General features: G+C 41.5%; 3 protein-coding genes across 5 annotated transcripts in view; all 3 read right to left on the bottom strand.

Moving 5' to 3' along the window:
- Positions 1-288: 288 nt before the first annotated feature.
- Positions 289-10,699, bottom strand: LOC135333676 (uncharacterized). 3 transcript variants are annotated; one of them, XM_064528688.1, is made up of 19 exons: positions 10,313-10,699; positions 8,809-10,039; positions 8,520-8,677; positions 7,680-7,778; positions 6,491-6,589; positions 5,661-5,759; positions 5,112-5,210; positions 4,107-4,205; positions 3,766-3,855; positions 3,550-3,602; positions 3,435-3,493; positions 2,883-3,374; positions 2,715-2,833; positions 2,485-2,649; positions 2,205-2,429; positions 1,795-1,904; positions 1,543-1,745; positions 1,378-1,488; positions 289-759 (listed from the first exon to the last, which is right to left on the bottom strand). In XM_064528688.1, the coding sequence occupies exons 3-19, from the start codon at positions 8,607-8,609 to the stop codon at positions 431-433; spliced, it is 2,541 nt and encodes an 846-aa protein (XP_064384758.1). In that variant the 5' UTR covers positions 8,610-8,677; positions 8,809-10,039; positions 10,313-10,699; the 3' UTR covers positions 289-430. The 3 variants fall into 3 exon arrangements, with proteins under 3 accessions (XP_064384758.1, XP_064384757.1, XP_064384759.1); XM_064528687.1 differs by having other exon boundaries at positions 8,520-10,039; XM_064528689.1 differs by having other exon boundaries at positions 2,715-2,827; positions 8,520-10,039; positions 10,313-10,696.
- LOC135333135 (ankyrin repeat domain-containing protein 29-like) lies at positions 9,356-18,524 on the bottom strand. The gene is made up of 10 exons (XM_064528051.1): positions 18,435-18,524; positions 15,580-15,684; positions 14,884-14,982; positions 14,304-14,402; positions 13,021-13,119; positions 12,289-12,387; positions 11,811-11,909; positions 11,522-11,620; positions 11,174-11,263; positions 9,356-9,505 (listed from the first exon to the last, which is right to left on the bottom strand). Exons 1-10 carry the CDS (start codon positions 18,522-18,524, stop codon positions 9,356-9,358), a joined length of 1,029 nt encoding a protein of 342 aa, XP_064384121.1.
- A 274-nt stretch (positions 18,525-18,798) lies between these two features.
- LOC135333671 (uncharacterized) overlaps positions 18,799-23,001 on the bottom strand; it is a 15,904-nt gene continuing 11,701 nt past the window's right edge. The window contains exons 10-19 of the mRNA XM_064528679.1: positions 22,320-22,381; positions 22,205-22,263; positions 21,651-22,145; positions 21,482-21,594; positions 21,260-21,424; positions 20,945-21,160; positions 20,454-20,563; positions 20,192-20,397; positions 20,027-20,137; positions 18,799-19,245 (exon numbers count right to left, since the gene is read on the bottom strand). Coding sequence (XP_064384749.1) covers positions 18,917-19,245; positions 20,027-20,137; positions 20,192-20,397; positions 20,454-20,563; positions 20,945-21,160; positions 21,260-21,424; positions 21,482-21,594; positions 21,651-22,145; positions 22,205-22,263; positions 22,320-22,381 — 1,866 coding nt within the window. The 3' untranslated portion in view covers positions 18,799-18,916. The remainder of the gene's footprint in view (positions 19,246-20,026; positions 20,138-20,191; positions 20,398-20,453; positions 20,564-20,944; positions 21,161-21,259; positions 21,425-21,481; positions 21,595-21,650; positions 22,146-22,204; positions 22,264-22,319; positions 22,382-23,001) is intronic.

Genomic DNA, 23,001 nt, shown 5'->3' with positions numbered 1-23,001 from the left:
GCATGGATCCATCACAAAACAGATTATGTTACGCTACACATGTCCTATGTAAGTTTACCATTCTCTTGGCAATGTTTGAACATGCACTTTACTAGCAATGTCATATTTCCTCATTCTTAGGAGTAGTTTCACAAGAGCTCTGTAAGCTGCACCATATGCCATGCAGGGTCTCCTCTCTTCTTTGCTGGTTTGGTGATTTGGTAAAGATCGCCAATTCTATTATTGCTAGTTACACAATGTTACAGAAATAATCAAGGGATTATGACAATCCTGACAGTACACTCCCACCATAAAAATGTGACTCACAATTCAGACAAAAAATACAATTACAAAAACACCATAAAATATTACGTGCATTCAAACTCTACTATATAACCTGAAAATACAACACCACGGACGATCACAAAACAAATAATACGCTACATATGTACTATGTAAGTTTACTATTCTCAAGGCAATGTTTGAACACATCACTCGCAATGTTATATTTTTTCATTCTTACGAGTAGTTTCAGAAGAGTTCTATAAGTTGCAGCAGCTGGGTTACTCCTCTGCCACAGGGACAAGCACTCCATCATGGCCGTTTGAATGTCATATAAAACTAGAAGCTGCCTCACACTAGCTTGCTGAGAACGATTGAGTCCCAACATCTGAGAGTACATTATCACGTTGTCGAAATGTGCAGCCAAATATACGAACTCTGTTGTCTCAATCTCGTTGTTGAGTAGAGGGTGTTCAATGTCTATCCTCTCTGCCAGGCCTGTAGTGTGGATAGGGTGAGGGTCAGCAAAGGAAATGGTGTACGTGGATTGCATGCAGCTCGATACAATGACAATACATCTGTGTGAAAGAGGAAATGGTTAGAGCATGATACGCCCACACACTGGAGCACTAAGTACAGTACATGTAATGTGAACCAAAATAATAGTATGCAGTGGAAGTGGAAAGGAATATGGCACCTAGCTATTACGCTAGCTTCTTTCGGGAGGTCATAACCAAACTAAAAAGTAGCTCTACATACATTGGCTCTAAGTTTTGGGAGTAGAAAAAAAAAAGGAAATTTCGACAAAGACTGTACGTGGATATTAGCAAATTATCTCAGGGGGAAATTAGGGAGGCTTTTGGTTGCCCCCTCTTGGAATATAAAATTCAAACATAATATCAACATTTCCCTCCAAAATTCGTGGTTTAAGCATTAATTAGCAATGATTATCGAAATACCCTGATATGATACAATTAGCAACACACCAGTACATGGCTTACAGTATACACAAAAAATAGGGAATGTGGTATTGAACAAATGGAGGATTAACAATGTGCACATAATAGGTAGGTACCTCAATACACAGCATGATTATGACAATTAATGTACACTCACCGCTGAATCCACTGAGTGTGTGGATGTCCCTGAGTAGACAGTCCACAGCTCTCAACAGATTAGCTCCATTCTCCACCAGGTCAACAAGAGCAACTGTCTCCTCTGACCGGTCTGTACCATTGAGAATGCGAGCTAACACTTGATATTATAAACACACGTTCTCACCTAGACAGTTTCTCAGTTTAACCTTAGCCACCATACAAAGCTGGTGAGATAAAGTCTCCATCTTAGACAGACTGGCTCCCATGTTCTCACTGATGCTCTGTACTGTGCACTCCTCGACAACCCTCCTGGTCACTACAAGGACAGCCTTTATCTCTGTCCGTATGGAGTCAGTGTGACCTGTCAGCTCACTCAGAGAAGATGCCCTTTAGAAAAAAACGATAATCAGACTTCCACTAGACAATTGAGTGGTACCTCAGAGCAGCAGTCATTCTCTCCATCAGAGACACTACACTCTTCACAGTAGAGCCAAGTTGTGTGTCACTCACTGCCAGGGCAGACCTTCTCAACTCATCAGTGGCCTCCTAAACAAATTGGAATGACAATGTACATTATAAACAAAAACTATGTGTGCCTTACTTATACACATGCAATTATGTGCTAATTGAATTAAAAAGGGCCTGCTATAATATCAAGTGGGTAAATTTTAATTTACCAATGGGTACCCACTACACCACTTCACTGTACAAACTGTGTGTGTATTAATACATGACTGTGCAAGTTGAATCAACAAAGAGGACAAATCTATCAAAGGAGCAAAATTTTGTTTGCCAAAGGTACCCACTACACCATTTCAAGAGGCTACACTGTACAAACGTGAATACCTGTAGTTTAGTAGTATCCACAGCAACTTTGGGGGTGGGTATCAATGATAGATGAACTTTGACCTGTGGCAGGAGTCCAGACAAGGAGATGGTACAGGTGGTTCTCTTGGGAGCATTCTCCTCATGATCAGGGAAGAACCTGCAGATTATCCTGGGAGGGTAGTTGTGGAGATCCTCAGGTCTGAATTTCTCCATCTCAGGCTGATCCACTTCACTACGCGAAATCTGAGAAATGAAGATAATATGATTTTTTAAGAGTATGTTCAGCTTAACATTTTACCAATTCCTTGTCTGGTTCCACAGACCATCCCTGCACTGGGTCAATGTTGAGAGTGGCACACATATCAAAAAACGTCAGCGATTCTTGAGTCGTCCTGTCAATTAACTTTGAAGACACTTCTGGGTAGTCTCGTGGGATCATCACTTTATCAAGTGTCTCCAGAAACTGTAGAATTAGGTGCATTATAAGCACAAAATACACATTTTATCTACGATGTATACAATCCACACCTTAGTATATAAGCTCCCACAGAGACTGGCTACAATGACGGCTAGCCTGTCCCCAGTTGTGTGTGGAGGAGACCGGTAGACTCTGACAGTGTAGAGGTTACTGTCAGTATTGCCTGTACATGTATTAAAGATTATATTTGGAATCAGAAGTCATTCTAAAATCATCACCTCTTTTTCTCCTCCCAATTTTAAAGAAGTTCTTCAGTCGTGTGCCCAGCGTCAGTCTCCCAGTGTTCCCTCCAGGAGGGAACTCTGACCTTCCCTTTTGTACCTCCTGGTACTCGTAAACACTGTTTGAACCAGATCTCTTGGGAGACGAGTCAGCTTGGAGAAAGAGGAGGTCATCAGCTTCTTGTTGGGTGGACACTCGTATATGATGCTCCATCCTCAGGGTCACCTCTCCGTTTAGACCTTCACCAGAGATCAAGTAGGACGGACTGGCAGACTGAATGCCCTCAGGCATAACAAACACATCATTGGAGGCAAGGCTGGGTTGGACTTTAATGACCACAGAGGTCCTTGCTGGGACAGCATTAGCTGGAACAGTCACTTGAACTCCATTATCAAAGTCGGCATGGCCACCACTGGAGGTAAACTCCTTCTCTTGAGGCTTGTCATAAAAAGTGACATCAGGGTGTGCGGAGGTTTGGTGCAGGGGATCTACACAGGAAGTAAAACACACAGAACCATGTGCTGGATACAGCACAAGCACACACTTACATCCAGGTGGTGTGGAGAGGGTTTCCCCTGCTGCCTTGTTCTGGTAGACTGGCTTCTTCCTAAAGTTGACTCACATTCATAAAGCTAGTGACTCAACTGTGCAATAGTCACTCACGTTTCTGTGTCAGTGACAACAGTCCAGTTTCTTGGGAGGACTGGAACACGTGACTGTGTGTGTGTGTGTGTGTGTGTGTGTGTGTGAGAGCTTATCAGTGAAAATTGATCAACGTACATGCACATATGCTTGTCTAATTCATTTACATGTAGGAACAAAGTTTTAAACCAAAACACACCAATGATCAGTGTATGCAGCATTGAGGCATGGACTCACATGTGATTCAGCAGCTTCCTCCAACAGTTTTATTATTGAAGGGTTAGAGCGACGTGATCCCTTGGCTCTCATCAGAGCAGTCTTTCCACGCTACATTTGTATGATGATCATAATTATGAAGAGATGGAACATACATTGTAAGAGGTAAAGTGGTCTAATGCATGTACTTTGCTGACAGAGCAATACTGGCAAAGGTAATTGATGTTTATAATAATTATAACAGGTACAAATTGACAGCTCTGCAGGTTCAGTCATTAACTACTGTAGGTGTACAGTACATGTAAAGCTGTTTGTTAAGTATAACTACGCAACTATGTACTCTATAGAGTACATGTGCTCACTTTAGTAGTGCAGAGAGGGGAAGCCCCTGATGAGAGAAGCTCCCTTACAGTATCTTCCTGTCCCCAGTAGGCTGCCCTCATGAGTGGAGTGTACCCATCCTGCAAGAGTGGAGACAGTGACAACACAATATAAATGTACTACAGACATTCACTGCTCTACATTTTCAACCACATCTAAGAGTGAGAACACAAGCACAACAGTCATACATAAAATTAAAACCGGCTAGTACGACAGTTTAGAGCACCAAAATCAACAGGGAAATGTACATGTACGTATGTCTTACTTACAGTACAACTAAAGTCTATTTGCGTTGAGTTCGACCCCGGAAGTTATGTGGTCAATTATGGCTTCATTTATGCTTTGTGTGGTGGACAAGTAAGTATACCTAGGACTTCTAACGTTAACGAATTTCAATAAAGTATGACAATGTTATGATCACTTTATGAAGGTCAAACTCAACACAAATAGACTTTACATGTACAACGTCATGTATGTATTGTATAATGTACCATATAGCAGGTAATTTTGGGGGGCAAAACATTCGTTATTTAGTCACTTCGTGGATAATATTTTCGTGGTCAGAGCTTCAACCACCAAACCACGAATATTACCTGTTACATTGTATATGGTATTATAGACTACTGACAGACCACATCTAAGGCGCATGATATTTCCAGTACATGGAGCATACCATACCAGGATGTGGTAGCAATACCACCGAAGGAGGGCATAAAGCTCAACGCACCACCATTGGACTTATAAGATACGTACGGCATTTGGTGGTTATTACGGTACGTATATGTATTAATAAGAGGCTGAATGAATGAATCTCATTATAACTGCTGAAGAAGGTTATGACGTCATGGCCTCGTCTGGCACATGAGTAATAACCTAGCTACTAGTGAAATGCCGTTACTTTCCATAATTGTACGTACATGCATTAACGATCAAATGGTCACAAACATGCTGCCTATAGACACATCAGTTTGGTATCAGATACTCACCTTGTTAGCCGGGTCCACCACGGCTCCTGAGGAGAGCAGCTCTCTAACACAGTCCGTGTGACCATAGCTGGCTACCACATAGAGTGGAGTGTCCCCATCCTACAAGAGTGAGAGATCATAGTAACTTTTGACAACACATCTGTGTGATGGACCATAAATAAAGTAAAGGAATGAGTTATCTTAAAAGGGGCACAAACAAAATGGGCTCTACTATCTATGTGCAACCAAATGTAAATGATCATGTGAGTTACGTCAGTTGCCAATCCCTTTCCTTTACTTTATCTATGAATAGACGTACACTCAGTCTGATCAGCGAGTCATTAAAATGCACAGGGAATGTACCTACAACTGTACGCTGGTGCAAGGTGCTAAGTGTTCAGTAAATTGAAAATGCCAGACACATCGATAAAAATTAAGGAATCACACTAGTAATTAAATGTTAATGCCTTAGGGATCTCATGGGGACCACCCACAACCATCACTAGCAAATGATGTGATGGTCACGAATATGCTGCCTATAGACACATCAGTTTAGCATCAGATACTCACCTTGTTAGCCAGGTCCACCACGGCTCCAGAGGAGAGCAGCTCTCTAACGCAGTCAGTATGGCCTTCTCTGGCTGCCACATAGAGTGAAGTGTTCCCAACCTGTTAGAGCATAATACAGACAACACATCGTGTGATAGACCATAAACAATGTAAAGGAATGGGATTGGCCCCGAGCATACAATGCAACTATCCGTAATGCGTTATGTTATTTTTATCTTTTGCAGCCTCTATTTTTAAAGTACCTCCCATAACGGACCCTCCCACTAGAGGACAACCTCTCTATAAAGGACACTAGCTATACGGTACCAATTACAATCACTATCTAAAAGCAACCTCCCATGAGCGGACCTTCTTGATTCCAGACAGAGGACAAGCTTCGTGCTCCCAACTCTGTGCAAAACTGCCTCTTATAACAGACAACCAGGAAACCACACCCACATAATGTTATTGCTAATCATACTGGCATACCGCAAAGAACGCTTGTTCCCAGCTTCATGTATAGGGTCCATACAGATCACACTATAATTATTTGATAGGCTATAAATGAATGAACCTCCCACCAGAGGAAAACGTCCGAAAAGAGGACAAAAGCTCTGCTCCCAAAGTGTCCTTTATTCGGAGGTTCCACTTGTACCGTGCACTCTTATAGCGTACAACTATCAATTATCAAGGAAATTAGAGTTTGTCATTAGACACAAATGCAAGATAAGCATAAAATTATAGGCAAAACATAATAAGGGTTTCATTTCAGAACATGCGATTATTCCAAATAATGTGATGGTCACAAACATGTTGCCTATAGACACATCAGTTTAGTATCACATACTCACCTTGTCAGCCAGGTCCACCACGGCTCCTGAGGAGAGCAGCTCTCTAACACAGTCAGCGTGGCCTCCATAGGCTGCCCAATAGAGTGGAGTCCACCCATCCTACAAGAGTGAGAGAATACAGTCAATTTTGACAACACGTCTGTGTGATAGACTGTATAATATAAGGGAACGCGAGTATATATAATATGCAACTATTCCGTGATAAGCTATTTAATTATGTAGAAAACTGTTTACTGCTCACGAACAAAACACATTTTCACACATCCAGTGCAGCAAGTAAAGTTATCACATCAGTGTACTACAAAATACATCTTCAAAGGAAATACTGGACTGTCAGCTAGTGAGTAGATCTGTAGCTAACTCTTGCTCGTCCAGCTACTATATAAAATGAAAGCACCGCGGGTGCTGATGCCTCGGTGGAGGTGCCAAAGCTACATAACATAAAGCTAGCTTTTATACACACATTGATTATCATGATGAACATTTTTAATTTTGCTGCATGCAATCGCAGGGAAACTCAAATAGTGGGTAATGATCGACCATGATTGTTGTTAAAAACGATCGATGCCAAAAGTTCAAGTCTAAAATTTAAGCCTATAGAAACTCTTACTTGCACTTCATTGACACTCATCCTACAAGAGTAAGCAGCTGAAATAGTCTACACACACACACACACACACACACACACACACACACACACACACACACACACACACACACACACACACACACACACACACACACACACACACACACACACACACACACACACACACACACACACACACACACACACACACACACACACACACACACACACACACACACACACACACACACACACACACACACACACACACACACACACACACACACACACACACACACACACACACACACACACACACACACACACACACACACACACACACACTACCGTATACCTCGCTTGCGCATGCGCACCGAGGCATAACTATGTTTAGACCTAACATGCAGGAGCTATTATTAAACCTGCCATAATTAGATGGGGTTAGGGGTCGTATTATTGAATACCTCTGCAATACATTTCCTGCTCTGGCTATAGGGGAGCCTAAATTTGAAGGGGGCATATTTTCGGGTGAGTACGGTACATGTACTAATGTTGTGATGGTCACGAACATGCTGCCTATAGACACATCAGGATACTCACCTTGCTAGCCAGGTCCACCACGGCTCCTGAAGAGAGCAGCTCTCTAACACAGCCAGTGTGACCTTCACTGGCTGCCTCCATGAGTGGAGTCCACTCATCCTACAAGAGTGAGTAACTTTTGTAGACCATAAATATAGAGGATTGACACAATAGAGTTACCTCTGACGTTATCCACCCATGCACAAAAGTACATAATTACACTAACTCTAACCTTTCAGCAAGCTAGCTAAGTGACGGCAGATAAAATCCACAAACAAAAGTCCCACCCAATTCAATTTTCTATGGGGTTTCTTGTCCACAGTTATTCCGGTGAAAAACATCAACCACAGTATAGTTCTGAAGGGGTTTGCTCCCCTTATTGATAATGTAGCCTGAAATACAGCTGGGTGACCGACGACCTTACCTCTCATTTGAGAGGTATAGACAGAAAATATTTGGGGACCATACTATTAGAATCAGCGACATCGTAAATTTGCATTAGGCCATTCCAACAAAGAACTTAGTTTCTGGTCCTGAGCGCGCATGATTTATGCTTTTACCTCCATTATTGACCCAATAATTATAATATGACATATCATTAATTATAAGCCACAAGGCCCATGTGGCTCAGGAAAATAGTTTATTGCAGAACATTTCAATGGAATGTAATGTGATATATTCATAATAATTATTCATAACGATATTCATATAATAATGGATAATGGTAATTATAAAGCTCAAAATTCAGGACTGCATGGGAAACAATTGGTTCAGTATATATATTAGCATCAGTGACAGGTAGCAAAAACAGACTTTCACACCTTCAGCTTTACATATACCCACAAACCAGCTTATAATTACCTCATCCACACTGTTAACATCATCTCCCCTCTTGATGGCATCTTGTAAAGCACTCAAGTCACCAGCCCTGGCAGCATCATGTATGTCCATTTTCCTACTGTACTGTCCATGAAAATGGCTTTGTTTAGACCCCTCCCTTTCCTCTGTCACTTTTATTCCTGTGACCAGAAATCATAAATGAACTCCTGCTGTGACTAAAACATTACCTCATTACCAAGTATTGTAAGCACACACATAATAATATACAGCCAACTGTAGCTATGTAGTTCTACACATCTTATTGTAATACTTGAGTTCTCTGTGTGTCCCCGAGGTGAGGAACACCTTCAAGACTGGGTATGGAATCAGTTCATCATTCATCCCCTCTCTCAAACCACCACACTGTGGAGTCACCACTTCTCCATTCGAACCTCATCGATTCTTGATTTTTCTTTTTCCAAAGTTCAACCACAACTCTAGTTGCATAAGGTATCCATTCACTCACACGCACACCCAGGTTCGATAACATCTTAGTGATTGCATCATCGTGTGTCAGCGATACCATGAACTTGTAAGAACCAGCCAATGAAATGCTTCTCTGATAACTCTCAATTACTTGTTGCATTGGAGACAATATGGAATGAGTCAAAAACGGCATTGTTGCGATGATAGATGTCTTCAGAGGGTGGCCATTGCTCCAAGCCCAGTCAGCAAATTTGAATAGCTCCAAAGCTTGCTGGTACGAAACACACGGACCGTTGTCTTTCACACAAGGTAGTGGGTCCAAAGGTCGATGGCAGCCTTTGATAGAAAGTTGCTCAAACACTTTGGCTACTGACAGGTTTTGTTTTCACTCGTTAGGTAACCAGTTTGTCTACGATCTTCATTCCATAGTTGAGAGTAGCCATGGCAATGTTGATAAACAGTCTCAATGCCAACTGGAGGGGCTTCAAGCAGTGTACCGTGTGAGATGTAAACGGTTGTAGCTCGTCGAAGCTCGGTTGAATCTGGTAGAAATCCCAACATAAAAGCAGACAGACTGAGAATTGTCCTGAGCACCTGAGTGGATTGTACGTACACACCATTCCTTAGAGATGGAACATCCTCAATAATGGGAGCCACAAAATTGTCATATTTGTCTCACATCAGTTTGCCCAAGTATACATGTTGCTTGTAGCCTATAGTAACGTCAGTTTACCGATTCCCTTGACGTCCCCACACTCGTGTCTTTGGGTTCCGGGATGGAACTCTGAATTTAAGGCTCAATTCCACGTGATGAAGGTAGAAAATGTGGAGTAAAATCTTTGAGTCCGTTCCAACTAATTGATTCCTGGACCAGGCCACATTCATAGTACACTCTGGAACCAAGCCGTAGGTTGAAGATGGGGTACGATCTCCATGTCTTGCTACAATGTGCACATGTACCAGCTCATAGCAGTTAGCCTGCCTTTAATTCATTCGAAGAGATTTGTTCGCGTCCATCAAATAATGAGCTGTGGCAGTAGCGCTTGAGACGATTAGTATAAGCTTCACAATCACCGCTGCATGGAGAGGAGTGTTCAGAGTTGTAATAATGGGAAACAGTAGCACATAGTCATGTGACAGAATTCATGTGTATGAGTATTAAATGTCCTTGAGGTCATTGTTATGAGGGGGCTTGTAAGCTAAGCTCTCGTACAATGTAGGCAGGTAGAGGATCACATACTTCTGGCTCACAAATACATCCCTAGCATAAGTTAGGAGCATTCAAATTCTACTCACATGCATGGATCCATCACAAAACAGATTATGTTACGCTACACATGTAAGTTTACCATTCTCTTGGCAATGCTTGAAGTTAATTTTTTATTTTCTCATTCTTAGGAGTAGACAAGAGCTTTGTAAGTTGCACCATGCAGGGTCTCTTCTCTTCTTTAATTTGCTGGTTTGGTGATTCGGTAAAGATCGACAATGATATTATTGCTAGTTACACAGTTTTACACAGATAACAGTAAGTTCCCCTAGAATGTGATGATTATGAAGAGAGGATTCCTAATATTGGTACAGCAGTGAATGGAATGTCCAAACTAATCACAAGTGCATCACATAATAGCTACGTAACAATAATGTAAATAATTATTGCACAAGTGAGATTTTTTTTGTTATTAAAATGTGTATCCTAAAACATTATTGGCAAGTTCCTTGGTTCGTCATCAGTACAGTCAAATCACTTGAGTGTGCACCCCTGTATAATTATATAGGGTACAGCATATAATGCACATTGTATTATTTTTGTTGAATAGAAGGTGACATAATTATTGTTTTGTTACTAAGCAACAGCTACTGCTTTTAATTTATACAACTACAATTAAATCATTCGTTTCCATACATAGACGACAGTGCATGTGTGTATACATCTATATATAGCATGCACACATGGCCGGGTGTAAACATTGGATTTAGAGGTGCTTACATTGCACCAGTTTTAGTGCTACAACCACCATCGCCATTCTCATTTGAGTTACAACCTGGTGTATAGCCTATATGATTGTAACAACTAGGCAAGTGCATGCCCAACATTTCTAAAGTGTACTACTTACAAGTGTAATAGCACCTTTTATTGTTCTGGTAACACGTAGCAGTCACAACTGAAGGTGCTATTGTACATACCAATTGTTAACAGTGTATGGACTCACATGTGATTCAGCAGCTTCCTCAAGGAGCTTCGTTATTGAAGTGTTAGGGGGATATGATATCTTGGCGCTCATCAGAGCAGTCTCGCCATCCTGTGATGATGATCATATGGAGGGATGAGACGTACATTGTAAGAGGTAAAGTGGTCTAATGCGTATGACATGTACTTTGCTAACAGAGCAATACTGGCAACGATAATTTCATGTTAAGTTATATCTGTTTAGGTACAAATGACAGCTCTGTTCAGTCATTAACTACTGTGAGAGGTATATAGGTGTACAGTATACATGTAAAGCTGTTTGTTAAGTATAACTACGCAACTATGTACTCGATAAAGTACATGTACCCACAATGTTAGTGCAGAGAGGGGAAGCCCCTGATGAGAGAAGCTTCCTTAGTGTATCTACACGTCCCCAGAAGGCTGCCACCATGAGTGGAGTGTCCCCATCCTGCAACAGTGGAGGCAGTGACAACACAATATGAATGTACATTGAACAATACAGACATTCACTAACCGATGATTTTAATTGAAAATGCCAGTAATGTCCATAATTGAACGTACGCATGCAACCAAATGATGTGATGGTCACAAACATAACTATGTTGCCTAGACACATCAGTTCAGTATCAGATACTCACCTTGTTACCCAGGTCCACCACAGCTCCTGAGGAGAGCAGCTCACTAACACAGTCAGTGTGACCTCCCATCGCTGCCCAATAGAGTGGAGTCCACCCATCCTACAAGAATGTGAGCAAACAGTAACTTTTGACAACAAATCTGACTATTCATGCACTCCTGACCATACACAATGTAAAGGAACGGGATTGGCAACAAGCATAAGCTTTGCACCATAGAACTGGAACACTAACTGTCGGTAGATCTGTAGCTAGCTCATCCAGCTACTATATATAAAACTATTATTGAACCCGCCATAATTAGATGGGGTTAGGGGGCGTATTATTGAGATAGAAAATACCTCCGCAATACCTTTCCTGCTCTGGCTAGGGAAAATTCGAAGGTGGTGTATTTTCAGGTGAGTACGGTACATGTAAAATGATGTGATGGTCACGAACATGTTGCCTATATAGACACATCAGTTTAGTATCAGAGACTCACCTTGTCAGCTAGATCCACCACGGCTCCTGAGGAGAGTAACTCCCTAACACAGTCAGTGCGACCTTGCCTGGCGGCCCACTGGAGTGGAGTCTTCCCATCCTACAAGAGTGATAGAGTTTTGACAACACATCTGTGCAAGAGTATATAAGACTACTCTTGATCTGTGTGGTAGGCCATAAATAAAGCAAAGAAACGGGATTCACCACGAGAATAAAATGACCAGTGATGCGCTATCGTATACATGTATTACAAAACTGTTTCAAAAGACGCCCCCCTTTATTGCTCACGCACACGTAAAAAAACGTACTCAGACTTCCAGTGTAGTGCAAGACACATAAAATTATCACGTAAGTGCATATCTTCAAAGGAAATACTGGAACATTAACTCTAAGGTATAGATCTATGATCTATAGATCTCTAGTTAGCTATAGCTAGTTTGTTCAGTCTCGTTTGCACCATAGAACTGGAACACTAACTGTCGGTAGATCTGTAGCTAGCTCATCCAGCTACTATATATAAAACTATTATTGAACCTGCCATAATTAGATGGGGTTAGGGGGCGTATTATTGAGATAGAAAATACCTCTGCAATGCATTTCCTGCTCTGGCTAGGGGGGATAAATTCGAAGGGGGTGCATTTTCGGGTGAGTACGATACATGTAAATAATTCCTAATGATGTGATGGTCACGAACATACTGCCTATAGACACATCAGTTTAGTCAGATACTCACCTTGTCAGCGAGGTCCACCTCGGCTCCTGAGGAGAGCAGCTCTCTAATAGAGTTAGTGTAACCTCTCATGGCTGCCCCTATGAGTGGAGTGCATCCATCCTACAAGAGTTAGAGCATACAGTAACTTTTTGACAACGCATCCAGAGGTATAAATAACACATTTGGATTATCCTGACAAGTTGTCCTAGCAAAATACCTTTTGTTCTGCCATTACGTGTTATTGGTCAGACACTAAATTACCCATGCAATGTCCTTAGTAATCTCTAGGCTTTAGGAAAGGTAAGGTAATGCTTAGATCATAAAGTAGAAGCTTACCTAGTCGTTTTGTCACTCCGCTACATAGTATAAATATCTAGGCCTCATCTTGTGCATTGAACAAAGACACATGGCTGTTATGAGATCATTATTTTAGCGCGCATGCGCACCATAACTATGACCTTTGGCCTTCAATTTTTGCATGCTAGGACACTATGACCGAGCAAGTACAGTGCAACAACCAAACAGAGTAGATTTTTTTCACATTTTGTGGCATATCTTCTGAAGTAAAAGTGATATGATCTATTTGAGTGCAGGTACTGAAAGTTCAACTATTAGCGCTTCCATTGGACAACCACCTGTTACATCATATGACATCATCACTATGAAATGGCTATCTGAAGATGTGTACCTCCGAAAATATGTTAGGAATAGAAGTAGCTTATTTATTTGAGTTAAGATCTGAAATTTGTTGTGCATGTACCTGAGTATATTGCTCATCTTTTGAGCTTCAACGGAAGTCTGGGCTACTAGTAAGTTCTGAGAAATACCGCATTTTGTTGTTTTTTGGTGGCAAATATGTTAGGAATACAACTTTCGATTTTATGCTAGTTAAGGTCTGATTTTTGAGTAGCATGTACTACAATAGTGTAAAATTCATTTGCACTAACTTACAGGAGCTTAACAAGTCTCTTCTTTGCTAGAGCGGCCCTTCTTGTCAAAAATGGTGATTTTGCTCCGTTTTGCTGACGTACGCAATGATATTCATTGATTTGTGACATCACAAATCATCTTGTTGTTATTTGCTACATCCAAAGGTCATGTGATATCTACCTGCAACTACACAGTTGGTGTTGGTCATTCTGTGTCACAGGGGCGTGGCAATTGAGCTTACTACGTAGCCAAATCGTCCCAAAAGTCATAAAAATCACTGTTTTTGACAAGATGGGCCGCTCTAGCAAGAGCCTACTATGTGTGTACCTCAGGGCCATCGTACTAGACACATCAGTTTAGTATCAGATACTGACCTTGTTAACCATGTTCACCACGGCTCCTGAGGAGAGCAGCTCTCTAACACAGTCAGTATGGCCTTTATAGGCTGCCCAATAGAGTGGAGTACGCCCATCCTACAAGAGCGAGAGCATACAGTAACTTTTGACACATCTGTGTGATAGACCATAGATATTAATGGAACGGGATTGGTGAAGAGCATAAAATGCAACTATCTATATGAGAATTTCGGTTTTCTTTCATAAGAAGTAACTTTAATACTTTATACCTTTTCAAATCCTAAAATGTTTTTGTACAGCCGTTACAAGGCAGCCATTGAATGTTTTCATGCTGTTCTTGTATGGATAGAATTTGGAACAGAATTTTCTCTAGGGTAATAGTTTCCCCCTTTCCTCGAAAATATTTCGGGATAGGAAGGTGCAAGGTGAGTGATAATTATTGTAATCAATTTGAATTAAGTACTGCTTTATTTAATTAAGCAAACCAGTAAATCATGTCATATGTTAGTGCCTTAGGGATCTCATTGGGACCACCATCCACAACCATCACTAGCAAATAATGTGATGGTCACACATCACTTTAGTATCACATACTCACCTCATCAGCCCAGTCCATCACGGCTCCTGAGGAGAGCAGCTCTCTAATACAGTCAGTGTGACCTCCACTGGCTGCCTCAACGAGTGGAGTGTTCCCATCCTACAAGAGTGAGAGCATAGACAACATATCTGTGTGATAGAGTCCATAAAGAGCATAAAATGCTACTACCGTATTACTAGAATTTTTTGCGAGCACCAAACATAATTATGCGATCTTTGTGAGGGTTAATTGCATGATCAATTCGCAACAATAAAATCGCAAAACCTAAATTATTACTAGTAAATACAAACGATCCTTGCCAGAACGCAATAGTTAGATCGCAAGGCGTCAAATTTTCTGCTGATTTGGCTCATTCGCAAAGGTCTTTCACCAGTAAAATATTCTAGTAATACGGTATTTATAATTAGCATGCGGCTATGTTATAACTTTATACGTACCTACAACTGTACATGTGTGTATAGTGCTTATAAGAATATTAAAGCTGGTGCATGGTGCTCAGTGTTCAGTAACTTGAAAGTGTCGGCCACATCAATGACTGTATACATACATAATTATTAAGGACATGCAGTACATACACGAGTAAATCATGTAAATTTGTTAGTGCCTTAGGGATCTCATGGGGACCACCCACAACCATCACTAGCAAATGATGTGATGGTCACAAACATGTTGCCCATAGACCGCTCAGATACTCACATCATCACTGGCGTTCACCATGGCTCCGGCTCCTGAGGAGAGCAGCTCTTTAACACAGTCAGTGTGACCTCCACTGGCTGCCACCATGAGTGGAGTATACCCATACTACAAGAGTGAAAGCGTAATTTTTGACGACACATCTGTGATAAAGGAAGGGGATTAGCAACAAGCATAAAATGTAACTACCGTACTCTACCGAGATTACGAACACGTCCGAAATTACGCCCACACTCACTTTTGAGTGAAAGTTCCTGCATAGGCTATTTGCCTCGAGAATACGCCCACCAGGAAGTGAGATAAGAAAAGGTTTAGCACGCGCAGTTTATTGTGTAAGATGGTTAGCTCTGAATAATATTATAGCTAGATCCAATAATTTTTTTTATTTGCAAGTATAAGAGATAAGGACAATCTTCTCTGAATCTCTAGCTAACATGCATGCAGTGTCAGACAAGAAACAACCTTCTAATGCAGAATCTTGACTTGTATACTTTACGCATTACCATTGTGTATTCAAGAACTGGCAGGCCTCAGACGCAGACAGAAGAGACTAATGACTGGGCGTAATTTCAAGGCAAACACCTGGGTGGGCTTAATTTCGAGACAAATTTAACTACTGTTTTCGAAATTAAGCCCATCCCACCTGTAGTTGCTTTGTAGCATACAATTAGGGTGGGCGTAATCTCGGTAGAGCACGTACGGTATATCCGTGATGCGCTATTATTACTTTTAGTTTTCATTTTTTGCAGTCTCTACTTAAAAAAGTACGATATATGCAGCCAAGTTGACGCAATATAAACAAGATAAGTACCCAAAACATAATAATGGGTGTTTCTTAACAAAATGCAATGTAAATGATCACGTGAGTTACCAATCCCTTTATCTATGAATAGACATACACTCAGTCTGGATCAGTGGTAGTTAAGACATTAAAATGCACAGGGGAATGTAATTATCAGATACAACATTACTGCATGTCCATGTATGTATGTACAGTGCCTATATAATTATTATCAGAACAATTAAAGCTGGTACATGGTGCTCAGTGTTCAGTAAATTGAAAATGCCGGCCACATCAATAACTGTGTACAAAGTAAAATCATGTCAATGTTAGCTAGTGCCTTAGGGATCTCACAGGGACCACCCACAATCATCACTATAGCATAATATATGATGTGATGGTCACGGACATGCTAGACACATCAGTTTAGTATCAGATACTCACCTTGTTAGCCAGGTTCACCACGGCTCCTGAGGAGAGCAGCTCTCTAATACAGTCAGTGTGACCTCCACTGGCTGCCCAATAGAGTGGAGTACATCCATCCTACAAGAGTGAGAGCATTATAATACAGTAACTTTTGACAACACATCTGTGTGATAGGCCATAAATAAAGGAAGGGGATTGGCATTATTTACTATAATAGAGTGGTTGCATCTGACGTCGTCCACCCAAAACACACGAAAGTAAGTAACACTAACTCTAACCTAGCCTCGATTCCAGGCCGATTAAAATACGGCCTGGTACTTATTGCATGGTGATATGTGTTAGTTTATTCACCAGAAAATCTGGGGAATCTTCTTTTTTCTTTCTCTCATCTATTTTCTAACTTTGTACATCAGCTTAGCTCTCTATTGCGTTGTTCCAGAAGGTTTTCACACTAGTTTGAAGCCAGAAGAGGCTCTCATCTACCTCTATGACGATTGTATGGTCAGGATGTCTTACCTTGGATCTGTACAGGCTATGCATGAGAAGTGTATGGTGCCTCAAACTGTTACTCGCGAAGACAACCCGGCTATAGGACCATCCTAGATGTAGATGAGAGCCTCTTCTGCATGTCTAAGCCTTCTAAGACGGCATAAGCCACAGCTTCACAGAACTCAGTCATGGAGATAAAGTATTACGGAACATATTCTTAGTAAACGGACTATAATTTACTAAGGTTTTACGTTCGTAGTCCGATTACCCATATTCTGGGTAATTTGAAGCGCATGCGCACTATCACCCCTGCAATAGGTACCAGGCCATATTTTAATCGGCCTTGAATCGAGGCTAACTCTAACCCTAAGCAAGCTAGCTCATAGTTGAGCGACAGCAGATTAAAATCCACATACATGCAATAGTCCCATGCATACATGCACCCAATTCAATTTGTCCACAGTTATATATTTAGCATACAAAGATGACAGAGCACATGCATCAACTATCTTCATCACAGTATGGTTCTGAAGTGGTTTGCTACCTCATTACTGATTATTTTATGTAGCCTGAAATACGGCTGTATGGTGACCGACAACCTTATCTCTCAAATGAGAGGTAGACAGACAATAATATTATTTGGGGACAAAATTAAAGCAGGAATCATAAATTCGTCGATGTCGTCGTATAAATTGTATATTAATCAGCATGACAGCTAGCAAAAACATACTTACACAACTTAAGCTCTACATACACACAAACCAGCTTAGTATACCCTATCCACAGTTAGTCTAGTATGAATTAGCTATAGGATGTGTAATTCTTCAATGCAACAGAGAAAAGTCTCATTCTGATGTACAGCAACCAAAGAAACTAGTTCAGATCTATGTATGTAGTAGTTATGTTAGTAGCTACTATGGGCCAGAGACAGCTAGCTAGCTATCTGTTCACTCTCTTTTGGCCCCTTTAACTTCCTGTCTATTTCCAGTGCGACACGCATGGACCGCGTGAAATCCCTGTTTCCAATCCCTCTAGATCTCCTCTAGCTCTACTATCTATGGTGGAACGCTTAACCCTCAGCATAACATCGTAAGCCGGCCGGCTGCACGACACTTTCACAGCTTAATACGAATCAACTCTACATACCCACAAACCAGCTTACCCTATCCACACTGTTGACATCATCTCCCCTCTTGATGGTATGTTGTAAAGCACTCAAGTTACCAGCCCTGGCAGCATCATGTATGTCCATTTTAAATACGCGATATCAGCGTCTTTAGTGATTTGGTAAAGATCGCCAATTGTATTATTGCTAGTTACACAATGTTATTACTCCAAAATCCTCAACAACCCTATACCTAGAAGGTGATATGATACTTGTATACTGCCAAGAGTACTCTTATCTACTCTTGATATACTGCTAATAGAAGGAACAGTTACAGCTGGAATACACACACACACATGCACACACAAACAGATGACAATGTGCCCCTGAATGGACCATACGCATCAAGGCATAACAATCATGAGGGAGCATGACAGTATAGTACTGACTGACCACCATAACAATGTTAGGATTAAATAATTACGTGCATTCAAACTCTACTAACCTAAAATACAAATGATACGCTCGCTACACATGTACTATGTAAGTTTACTATTCTCTAGGCAATGTTTGAACACATCACTCGCAATGTTATATTTCTTCATTCTTACGAGTAGTTTCAGAAGAGTTCTATAAGTTGCAGCAGTTGGGTTACTCCTCTGCCACAGAGATAAGCACTCCATCATGGCCGTTTGCATGTCATATAAAACTAGGAGCTGCCTCACACTAGCTTGCTGAGAACGATTGAGGCCCAACATCTGAGAGTACATTATCACGTTGTCAAAATGAGCCGCCAAATATACGAACTCTGTTGTCTCAATCTCGTTGTTGAGTAGAGGGTGTTCAATGTCTATCCTCTCTGCCAGGCCTGTAGTGTGGATAGGGTGAGGGTCAGCAAAGGAAATGGTGTACGTGGATTGCATGCAGTTCAATACAATGACAATAGAGAAAGTTAGAGCATGATACGACCACACACTGAAGCACTAAGTACAGTACATGTAATGTGAACCCTATGTACAATACAGTGGAAGTGGAAAGGAATATGGCACTAGCTTCTTTCAGGAGGTCATAACTCAAAACAAAAAAATGCATTTTGTAGCTCTACATACATACATTGGCTATAAGTTCTGGGAGGAAGAAAAAAAACAGCAAATTTCGACAAAAGACTGTACGTGGATATTAATCTCATTAATCTCAGGGGGAAATTAGGGAGGCTTTTAATTGCCACCCTCCTTTTGAATTTGGTTTGCCCCTGTTGAAATTTAAAATTCAAACATGTTATCCTACTGTAACTGCCATGTTATGGAAGCTAAAAGAAACGGAGGGAGGGGGGTTGCAGTTGAGGAGCAGAGATCATTGATCTAAAATCAAAACATAATACCGTATCTATACGGTATTATGTTTTGATATTATACCCTCTATAGAGGGTATACATGTTCATGGTTGTCACGGATTAAGCATGTACCGCGAATTTAATATCGCATGCATGCATGCTGAAAAAAGGCTGCTATTCCACGAAAATCAAATCTGCAAAAACCTTAATTTCTAAAGGCATTTCCGCGAAAATTTATACCCTCGAAATATACCCGCTATACGGTATAGGTAGATACTCAATACATGCACAGACTCTGACAATAATGTACACTTACCACTGACTGCACTGAGTGTGTGGATGTCCCTGAGTAGACAGTCCACAGCTCTCAACAGATTAGCTCCATTCTCCACCAGGTCAACAAGAGCAGCTGTCTCCTCTGACTGGTCTGTACCATTGAGAATGAGAGCTAACACTTGATATCATAAACACACGTTCTCACCTTCTTGACAGTTTCTCAGTTTGACCTTAGCCACCATACAAAGCTGGTGAGATAAAGTCTCCATCTTAGAGAGACTGGCTCCCATGTTCTCACTGATGCTCTGTACTGTGCACTCCTGGACAACCCTCCTGGTCACTACAAGGACAGACGCTATCTCTGTCCGTATGGAGTCAGTGTGGCCTGTCAGCTCACTCAGAGAAGATGACCTGAGGTGGGAGATATTGTGAATACAGTGCTACCATTAAAATAGTAGACAGCTCACTGAAGTGCAGTTGTCATTTTCTCCATTAGTGACAGTACACTCTCCACAGTAGAGCCAAGCTGTGAGGTGGTCATCTCACCAACTGTTCTCCTCAGTACTTCAGTGGCGTCCTACAATCACATACATACTGGTAAATGTTCTTATGAACTGCCCAATCAAATATTTCGTATTCTAAATACTCGTACAGCTCAGGATAGTGACGTTGAACCTATCGCTCAGTTTTAATTTTCGAATGATAATGTTATTATGTATACAATACGAACAGTACGAAAATAACCTGCTATACGGTACATGCATTATAACGAATTGAGAACGTCCACATGCAGTACACACAGTACAGACGTAGGTCTCAAGGAAGCAACATACTGTAAAGGACATTTTACGGACATTCATTAGCCAAAATTTAACAAGTGTAGGATAATGGGTTGATGGCACAAGTGAAGTGTATCTAACATTCATATATTGACTTTAACAGAGGTTGAGTGAGACACCTTGAGTTGTTTAGTGTCCACTGATCTCTGAGGAGTGAGCAGTGCCATGTCCACACTGACTGGCTTGTCAAAGCCATACAGTGAGAGAGTGCATGTGGTGCAGGAGACAGCTCCTTGCTCAGGGAAGAACCGACACACTATCCTGGGTGGGTAGCACTGAAGCTCCTCTGGTGAGAACTTACCAATCACTGGCAGGTCAACTTCTTCTTGGGAAATCTGCAAACATGGCAAATAGGAGACACAAAAAAGTGCGGAAAAGTCACTTACGATATAACGTTGTTTTTTTCTAACTATTGATCAAAATCAAGCACTCACCATTCTCTGGTCAGGCACACTCCTCCAGGCTGGGTCACAGACTAGCTCCAGTACTGCATCAACTTGGACAAAGCAAAGAGGTTGTTTGATTGTCTTATCAGCAGGGCTACTTGACAAGTGTGGATACTCTCGGGGAATGATGTCAACCTCAAACCTCCGCAAGAACTGCACATGGAGGTAAACAGTTATTTACGTACAATCACAAAACTGCAATATACGTACATCGAGAAACAGACGGTTAAAGTAGCTGACAATGACAAGAGCCATTCTGTCCCCAGTTGTGTGTGGAGGAGACCGGTAGACTCTGACAGTGTAGAGGTTACTGTCAGTATTGCCTGCATGTACATGCATTTTGTTGAATTGGAAGTAATTCACATTTCCAAATACTCACCTTTTTTCCCCCTCCGGCCAATTTTAAAGAAGTTCTTCAGTCGTGTGCCCAGCGTCAGTCTCCCGGTGTTCCCTCCAGGAGTGAACTCTGACCTCCCCTCTTGTACCTCCTGGTACTCGTACATACTTTTTGAACCAGATCTCTTGGGAGACGAGTCAGCTTGGAGAAAAAGGAGGTCATCAGCTTCTTGATGGGTGGACACACATACATGATGCTCCATGCTCAGGGTAACCTCTCCGTTTAGACCTTCACCAGAGATCAAGTAGGACGGACTAGCAGACTGAATGCCCTCAGGCATCACAAACACATCCTTGGAGGCAAGGCTGGGTTGGACTTTAATGCTCACAGAGGTCCCTGCTGGGACAACATTAGGTGGAACAGCCACTTGCACTCCATTATCAAAGTCAGCATGGCCACCACTGGAGGTGAACTCCTTCTCTTGAGGCACGTCGTAGAAAGTGACATCAGGGTGTGCGGAGGTTTGGTGCAGGGGATCTACACAGGAGATAAACACACAGAACTATGTGCTGGATACAGGACAAGCACACACTTACATCCAGGTGGTGTGGAGAGGGTTTCCCCTGCTGCCTTGTTCTGGTAGACTGGCTTCTTCCTAAAGTTGACTCACATTCATAAAGCTAGTGACTCAACTGTGCAATAGTCACTCACGTTTCTGTGTCAGTGATAACAGTCCAGTTCTTGGGTAGGACCTGCACAGACTGCGGACGTGACTGAATGTGTGTGTGTGTGTGGGGGGGTGGGGGCATGCACATGTAATTATATTCATGCTTGTTTGGATTTGTGTAACATTGGAACTGTAGTTTGCAGTTAATTGACACTATTTAAAAGTACATATGAGTTTATGATCTGAAATTATCAAAATAGCAAAAAATTATCGTAAGGTTTATTTGATGTACATATAATAGTTGTACCATGGCTATCAAGGGTGTATATTGGATTTGTACTACCGAGGGCAGTTCTATGTATTCCCTCGGGGAATACATAGAACTGCCCTCGGTAGTACAATAACAATACACACGCAGATATCCATGTAGCCTCGATCCCAGCCCCTCTCACTAGAGGGCCTGGTAACCACAATTTGTGCGTGGGTGGATTCAATAGTAAATTTGTTAGTAAAACTCTTTGTAATTTATCAGTATAGTAGAGCCTCAATTATCCGGACACCTTAATTGGTTCCAGAAGCAGGCCGGATAAGTGAATATGCCGGATAATCTAATAGATAAACCACGCCTTGAATCATCCACTTTATTGATAAACAGCAGTGCCACATGGTTGTCTGCGCATGCGCAGAAGATAAGCAGGCATGTATCCATGGTAACAGCTGTACCGC

The sequence above is a fragment of the Halichondria panicea genome, chromosome 3 (assembly GCF_963675165.1).
Source record: "Halichondria panicea chromosome 3, odHalPani1.1, whole genome shotgun sequence".
Lineage (NCBI taxonomy): Eukaryota > Metazoa > Porifera > Demospongiae > Suberitida > Halichondriidae > Halichondria > Halichondria panicea.
Note: the sequence above shows the minus strand (reverse complement) of the source record. Positions and strands in the feature narration are given on the sequence as shown.

Bases quoted from the DNA above. Each gene is read 5' to 3' on its own strand.
- LOC135333676 (XM_064528687.1), bottom strand. From the start codon at position 8,609: ATGGACATACATGATGCTGCCAGGGCTGGTGACTTGAGTGCTTTACAA. The intron at 3,375-3,434 runs GTAAGTGTGTGC...CTTCCTGTGTAG, and splicing joins CCTCTCCACACCACCTGGAT to ATCCCCTGCACCAAACCTCC. The intron at 1,489-1,542 runs GTGAGAACGTGT...TCAATGGTACAG, and splicing joins TAAACTGAGAAACTGTCTAG to ACCGGTCAGAGGAGACAGTT.
- LOC135333135 (XM_064528051.1), bottom strand. From the start codon at position 18,524: ATGGACATACATGATGCTGCCAGGGCTGGTAACTTGAGTGCTTTACAA. The intron at 15,685-18,434 runs GTAAGCTGGTTT...TCACTCTTGTAG, and splicing joins ATGTCAACAGTGTGGATAGG to TATGGGTATACTCCACTCAT. The intron at 13,120-14,303 runs GTCAGTATCTGA...TAACTCTTGTAG, and splicing joins TGGTGAACATGGTTAACAAG to GATGGATGCACTCCACTCAT.